We start from the raw sequence: 8,097 nt of genomic DNA on the forward strand, positions 1-8,097 counted from the left end.
ATTAATACAAATTTATTTCCCTGTTCGCTGTTTTCCAACTTCATGTGTAGACAATAATAATCTTCATGTGGTTAAATTTACCATTTTCTTCAATGTTTCTGATTCTTGTTTCATATTTAGAAAAGGCCTTTCTTCTAGATTATGAACATATTAACCTCCATTTTATTCTATTTTTACTGTTTCATTCCCCCCCACCACCTCCAGAGATGGGGTCTACTGTACTGCCCAGGCTGGACTCTAACTCTTGGGTTTAAGCCATCCTCCCATCTCACTCTCCCAAGTAGCTGGGCCTACAGATGCATGCCACCTTGCCAGGCTTCATTCTTTACCTCTGAGTCTTTGATTCGTCTAATATTTATTTTGGCATGAGAAATGAGATAGATGCAAAGCCTCTCCCCAGTGGCCACTCATTTCTTCAATAATCTTTTTCCCACTGACCAGTGATTTGTAATGTATACACTGGTTACCATCGAGATTTCTGGAGTTGTCTGGCACCAACGTTTCCAAGTAACGATTTTGGATAACTTTGTAAAATGGAGATAATAATTGTACCTACTTTACAGAGATGTGACGGTTGAATAAGATAATCTGAAAAAGTATGCCAGCACTTGATACGTAAGTGCTTAGTAAATAGGAGCTATTGTTATTATATTAAACATAAGTACACAGGAATTTATTTTCAGATTCTCTATTCTGTTCTTTGAAATACCTCCCATGTCTTACATATGTAACCCATCCATTACCAACTCAGTCTTTCTAACGCCCTTTTTCCTCATTTCAACAAAAATGGTCACATCTGTTGTCTTTCTAATCATAACAAGAACCTGAAAATGTTAGCCTTGGCGGTAGGAAAAAAAAAAAAAGCTGTTCTTCACAATGTAGTGAGAATCAAAACCCAAACCAAGGCATTGAACAAACGATGGGGAAGGCAAGGTGCCTATTTCTTTCACCACCTATTTTGAAAGGCTGAAAGGAAAGCCTACCTTATCTCAGCTCTTGGGTTATAATCGAGATTCTCAAAAGCTAGTACCCTCTCATCCAGCTAGTTGACAGCCTCAAGACAAGAGGTTCACCATGTGACCCCAATTGGGCCCCGATTTTGGAATAACTATGTAAGGAGATTTGTAACAGGAGGTGCGGGGGCGGGGAGGGATTCTCTCCTGGGCCATTGGTCCTGACCTGAGAGTTCCCTCGTGGCAAGCTGGGCCGACCGTCCACTCGTGGGCTGATGCCCCAAGGCAGGAGGGGTAGGCAGGCGACTTCGGAAGCCCGCAAATCTGCACGCACAGGCATGATGGCGGACGGAGGTGGCTGCAGGATGGCCATCAAAGCCCTCAGAGAAGAGTGTGGGAAGAGGTAAGGAGAGGTGGGAAAAGGGGTAAAACCCCTAGAGATGCTGCCTTGGGCGGAGGCCAGGGAGACCAGCTTCCCGCGCCAACGACCCGCGTCACTCTGGCTCCTTGAGGCAAGTGCCCGGGGCTAGGTTCTCCGTTCTCTGGGGCTTGGGGAATCTTTGCGTCCCCTCAAGGCACTACAAGAGCGCCGCCTGAGCCCCTCCACGCCCGCCGTTGCCAGTGACCGCTCCCGCCTGGGTTCCTTAGCCTCTTCCCTCTAACGGCTCCGGCCACGGCCGGCGTCCGTGCGTGGGTGACGTCGGCGTAGGGGCGGGACTTCCTGCTTCGCGCGCCGCTTGGTCTCGGGACGGACCCCGCTCCGCCGGGCTGGAGGGGCGGCGGGCTGAGGCGACGTTTCGGCCGGACGTCAGCGCCGGGGTTGGCCCTGCACCCCTGAGGAGGCCGGGTCGCCGAGGAAGAGCGGGGCTTTTCGCTGCCGCTCTCGGAGCTCTCCCGAGATACATCAGGTTTCCCCAGGGTGGGGGGCCCGAGGAGCCCGCTCGGCCCTCTGGCTCTTGCTTTTCAGCTTGGGCGGCGGGCGGCCGCCGGGACCTCCCCAGGCGTGGCGGGCTGGGCCGACACCCCGCTGTAGGACTGTAACCCTTTGCCCCAATGCCTCCACGAGCCAAGTTGAGTGGGTGCCGATGGTTGGAGCTGTGGCGGTGTCCCCCGGTGGCAAGTGCGGCCAGAACTCTGGTCACTTAAGTTTTATGTGTGCAAGTTGCAAGGACCGTGTGTGAGTCTGGTACGTAACCTCTCTTTCTGGGGACAGCATCTTTTCCATGTTTTGGGATACTATTTTTCCCTCCACAACCTGCCCTTGAATCCTTTTTTATTTTCCTTGAAAAGTAATTGAGGCGCGTGTTAGAAAAGTAGCCTGTGAGACACGTTCTGTAGCCAATTCAATGCACGTGAAACTCTTTATGGAGCTTTTTTGATGCACCCTAGCGTGTTGGTTCTGTAGCCAGTTTAGTAATTGGCTAAACGTGTAAGTATCTCGAGTTTAATTTATGATGAAGAAGCTATGCCAACATTTTCCTTGGCCTTGAAGACAATTTTAACAGTGATGTTGGCTGCCATTAGTGAGATAACGTCTAAAATATGTTGGTATATGCCGGGTTTAAATAGATACTTTGGTAAATCCTTAGTGTCCAACTTTGACCGTAATCAGTGGGTACTTTGCTCTCAAACATACCCACTGCTAAGTGTTTTGAAAGCCTTTGGTCACATTAATCATCATGTGATGATGAAGCTATTTCAAATCTCAAAGAGGTCTAGGATAAGGAGACACTTGTTCATGATATATAGTTCATAATCTACTCAGACTATGAGCACAAAATACTTGAGTGGGTCCAAAACTGAGTAAGTCGTTAAAGCAATGCGTCTGTTACCAGGCAACGTCTCAGTAAACAAGTATAACAGTCAGCTAGAAAACTTATCCTGCAATTATCTGGATTCAGAATTCTAAAAATTCATGAGGTTAGCCTGTAGGTGGTTACACTTAATACTCATCTTTTGTATTGAGGCTTGATTTCAAACTCATTTTGTTCAGAATTATTAGAATGCTTTAAATTTCAGTGTCACACAGAGTTGGAAATGGATTTGAGTTGCCCTTTGCTTTTTTTTTTTTTTAGGACAAAGTATGCTGAGTATTACCCTTACTTTGAGTATTTTCTTTTCAAATCAGATGAAATGTGCAGACGATATTTAGAAATAATCTCAAATGATGGTGTAATACTAATTTAGAGTTTCAGACATCAATGGGAGATTGAAACACTTAACTATTCACAGGTAGTTTTTAATGCTTGGCGTAACTAATAACCTCAGTCCGCTCATTGAACTCTTAATGATATGATTTGTATGGCAAGTTTTTAGTTTTCTAAATGATCTTTTGAATGCAATAACCTTTCAAGTAAGTATATGAGGACATTTGAGACAGAGTGAGACTGAATGACTTCTTTGAAGTCAGTCTATTAGTAATGGGAATTGGAACTTGGAGTTTGGTGTTCTTAACATCATGCCCTTACTGTATTGCCGAAACCCATAGCTTCATTTTAGTTCTTTCCCCCTTTTTGCTTTCTTACATGCTGATGTTGAAGTAATGAAATATTCCAAAGTTGGGTGGGACAAACAGGAAAAAAAATCAAGAATGACTCATGATGTGTGATAAAATCCTTAGTAATCAGAAAACAGCATTATGTCGTGGGAAGTTCTAATTCAAGAATCTCAGAAGAATGAAATCTTAACAGAAAGATTAGTGAATTGTCAGAATTCTTTTTTTTCCTCTCTCTAGGTAGTCTCTTTGCCTAAAGTGAGTGAGTTTGATTTTAATTTTGTCATATGTAATGTATTAGGTTCAGTAAGTAATTTTCTCACATTGTTTAACCTGTGTGTACTTTTAGAGAATATGTGTATATATCTGTAGAAAACTTCCTACTAACTGAAGTTCACATTTTTTGATTTAAGCTGAACTCTTCAAAATCCTCTTTGTTTTTTCAAGCTTATGTTCTTTATAGAAAAGGTCTTTCTGCGCAGGCTAGTTTCTTCATTATCCTCTAAACCTGTTATGTGCTTTCTTCTTTCCATATTAGTTTTCATGTCTTTCTATCTCCCTCACCTGATTTCCTTCCCTCTTTCTTAAAATGTAAATTGTATTTTTTCTATAAGGTTCAACTTCACCATGACTTCATACATACTGTAGGAATAGTATGAATTTGGGAGTCTTATAATTGATACCTATACTTTGTATTGTATTTCTTTCTTTTTTTTTTTTTTTTTTTTTTTTTTTTGAGACAGAGTCTCGCTTTGTCGCCCGGGCTAGAGTGAGTGCCGTGGCGTCAGCCCAGCTCACAGCAACCGCAAACTCCTGGGCTCAGGCGATCCTTCTGCCTCAGCCTCCTGAATAGCTGGGACTACAGGCATGCGCCACCATGCCTGGCTAATTTTTTCTATATATATATATTTTTTAGCTGTCCAGATCATTTCTTTCTGTTTTATAGTAGAAACGGAGTCTCGCTCTTGCTCAGGCTGGTCTCGAACTCCTGACCTTGAGCGATCCACCGGCCTCAGCGTCCCAGAGTGCTAGGATTACAGACGTGAGCCACCGCACCCGGCCTGTATTGTATTTCTTAATCTTTTTTAATGTTTATCTTGACTTCCTAACTAGATTGTAAGCCCCGTTAAGGGCAAAACTCCAGATCTCAATGAGCTGTATCCTTAGTCTTTTCCAAATAGGAGTTGCTGAATAAATGTTTCTTAAAGATGATCAATGTGCATTTCTGTCCCCCTCCTTCCATAGCATAGTGGAAGTAAGAAGATTGTTGAGAGAGAGAGAAATTGAGGAAGGGCAACTGTAAACCATAAGAAAGGAAATTAAAGAGTGGGAATTCATTGGAATCAGAAGGAAAGTTTCTATTCCTAGAAAGTGTGAATATTTGACAGTTTCCCATGACAATACCAGCAGTAAGGACTCCCTCAGGAATGCTGGCACTGCTCCCAAGTGGGCTTGGGGAGTTTGGTCAATTTCCTGGTTCTTCCTTAGTAGAATCTTAATTTTAAAAGTGTGTCCCTCCACACTCTTCCCTTCTCCCCCTTCTTTTCCCTCCTCCTTTCTATTCCTTTCTCCATCTCCCCAGTTTACTCCTTTCCATCCTACTTTTTGACCTAGTTGAGACTTAATTTATGAAGTTATGTCAATTCTTCCATCTGTCCCTCATAAATTAGCAATTCTCCTAAGTTTATTTTGTATTTTTCCATTAGAATTGCCCTCTCTAGGTCATACCACTGACCGTCAAATCTAGTACTATTTCTTTTTAGTTTAACTGAGCTATAATCCAGGATGAAAGAAATTAAGAAAGTCAGAAAATGCCCAGTTATTTGCTTTCTGTATATTGTGACTTCAAATTGCTTTTGGTTTAAAATTCAGAGTTGGGAGGAACCTAAACCTGACCATTGCCTTTTGGAAAGCACTTAATCATTGTCAAACTACGTATTTAAAATGTCCAGGTAGTTTAATAGTCTTGCTGTAAATCCTGTATCTGATGCTTATAACAAAGAGTTACTTCAGTTGAAGGTATAAAAAGGTGAAGTTGAGTCTCAGAGTACTTTATAAATCTTGGTTTGATTCTGTTGTTTCTTGAGAGAGCTTGCCATCCTAGCTTCTGAGTTGTTGCCCAGTAACCCAATTGCAGTATAACGTAGCAACCATTGAAAACAGTAGCATTGGACTATAGGGATTTTTCCTATTGAAGCTGCAGTGCCTATCTCTAGTGTTCACATTTAATCTCTCTCAAATGTGATTAGATTTTGGGTTAGGGCAGATATTTCAGATATTATTAAAGGGCATACAATATATGTTCTTAAGTATTTTTTTGGAGTACTGACAAATTATAACTTCCTACACATTGTTTTTCATATCGAGATGCATGATAGATACGTATTGTTTGTGTGAAGGACATGTGAAAACACTGGTTCCTTTAAAGATTAGTCTATTCTGAGCAGTAAGCTATTAAGTAATAATTAACATTAGAGTTCTTGACCACTGTTATAGCCAGCCAGAGCTGAGGTAGGATGAGGTTGAAATGGTTCTTTTCTTAACATTTTTGTATTATTTCTGGAGCTTCATGGAAAGTTTGGATGAATAAGAACAATTTAACAGGCAATATGATTTTGTGGGAAGAGAATTGTGATTCAGGAGACCAAGGCTTGACTCGGTGAGTCACCTTTCTTGGCCTGTTTTCTCATTTGAAAAAGTAAATTTCTGAAGGTTTCTTCCAGGAATTGTGTGTTTTAAAGCAAATTTTATTTCTCCTGTTTATGGGTTTGGTTAATGTTTGAGTGCCTATTACGTGTCTTGAACGATGCTGGGCACTGGGGAGATTGGGAATAAGACATATTAAGTCTCAGGCACCTTTTTATCTGGTGGGGGAAATAGTAATTTGTAATGTAACATGGTAAATGCTATAAGGATAAATAATGTGTCTGGGGCACATAAGGACGCCTGACCTAGAACTGTAGACAATATGATCGAGAAATGCCTCATTAGAATTTTGTGAGTATAATTCGAGAGTGTACAGGAAGTAGTCAACCTGGTGTGGAGGGAATTAGTCAAGGAAAACTAGGGAGACGTTTCTTAGAGTTGGAGAGGCAAGATTAGGAGTCATCAGCTATCGTGGTAGTTGAGATTCTGGGTGTAGATGAGATTCCTAGGGAGAGTTGTATGGAATCAGAACATCAGCATGTAATGGGTAGGTGGAGAAAGAAAGTAGGGAGTAAAACCAGAATAGGGTAAGATCTTGGAAGCCAAGGGAAGAATGCATATGATACTTAGTTTATTGATTAAATGGAAATCGTTACTCAAGAAACATTGACTATATGGCCCTATAAATGTAAACCCATATAAATAAAGATCTGAACTTGCGAGCGGAGATAGGTTATGTCTTTGGTTAGCAGTGTAACAGAGAAAAGAGTATGTACTTTGGAGTCTGAATTCGGAATTGAAGGTTAGAATCCTGGTTCCACCGCTTTACTAGCTAAAGCTGTTCAACTTTTTGGACTGGTTACTTACTTTTTTGATCCTCATTGTCTTCATGTGTAAAATGATACTTTTTCCATAAGAGTCATGGATTAAAAGAAGGTAAATTGTAATACCAGACTCTTAAAGGGCACTCCTTAAATGGTGATTTTCATCCATTCCACTGTAATGGACTGTTCTGAACTGCACACCCTTCTTTTCCTCCCATTCCCCACCCCCAGTCATATTCTTTTATCCTTCAAGATCTACCAGAATTCCTGCCTTTTCTTTGGTACCTTCCTATATGGATGGTATTACAGATTTTCCTTAATGAAATGAACATGTCCTTGTGTCCCTCAGAATTTTCAACATTACTTTTTTTTAAAGCCTTAAGAGGGAAATTCTATTTAATATTATGTATAAGAAGTTTGGAGGTAGGTGCTTCTAGATTGTCAATTCAGTGGCTTAATGATATCTTTAAGAATCTGGATTCTTTCTTAATGCTTGGCCGTTCTTTGAACTCAGGCTTGATTACAACAACCCAGTCGCATTTGCCAAAGTTCAGAAGAGATAACTTCTTTCTTCTACCCAGTCCCTTTTAAATAGTTTTATTTTGGTATAATTTACATACCATAAAAATCACTTATTGTAAGTGTACAATTTAATGTTTTTAGTAAATTTACAGAGTTGTGCAACCATCATTGCAAGACAGTTTCAGAACATTTTCATCAATCCCCCAAGTTCTCTAAAGCTCATTTGCAATGAATTGGACTCCTGACCCAGCCCCAGAGAACCACTGATCTGCTTTCTGTCACTATAAATGTGTCTTTTCTGGGCATTTCATATAAATGGAATCAACAATGTAGTAGTTTTTTTGCATCCAGCTTCTTTCACTTAATGTTTTTGAGGTTTATCCATGTACCATGTATCAATATTTCATTCTTTTAAATTGGCTGGGTAGTATTCTCTTATATACATATACTGCATTTTTTTTTCTCCATTCACCATTGGATGGACATTGTATTATTTTCAGTTTTTGGCCATTATGAAAAATGCTGCTGTGAAGATTTGCCTGTAAGTCTTTGTGCAAACATATATATTCATTTCTTTTGGTAGATTCCTGGGAGTGAAATTGCTGAGTTATGTGGTAAGCTTGTTTTTAAGTTTTTAAGAAACTGCCAAAACGTTTTC

The 8,097-nt window shown here is 40.6% G+C and overlaps 2 protein-coding genes across 2 annotated transcripts in view; one reads left to right on the plus strand and one right to left on the minus strand.

Annotated features, from left to right (window-relative positions):
- Positions 1 to 1,023: 1,023 nt before the first annotated feature.
- On the minus strand, positions 1,024 to 1,858 carry LOC105826081. Its single transcript, XM_012663991.1, is given in 2 exon segments — positions 1,024 to 1,479; positions 1,547 to 1,858. Coding segments are annotated over 2 exon segments (768 nt in total).
- Positions 1,716 to 8,097, plus strand: part of CEP83 (centrosomal protein 83kDa) — a 106,561-nt gene continuing 100,179 nt past the window's right edge. The window contains exon 1 of the mRNA XM_012663992.1: positions 1,716 to 2,139. The gene's annotated coding sequence lies outside the window, so the exon portion shown is untranslated. The remainder of the gene's footprint in view (positions 2,140 to 8,097) is intronic.

This window comes from Propithecus coquereli, unplaced genomic scaffold (genome assembly GCF_000956105.1).
Source record: "Propithecus coquereli isolate 6110/MARCELLA unplaced genomic scaffold, Pcoq_1.0 Scaffold85, whole genome shotgun sequence".
Taxonomy (NCBI): domain Eukaryota; kingdom Metazoa; phylum Chordata; class Mammalia; order Primates; family Indriidae; genus Propithecus; species Propithecus coquereli.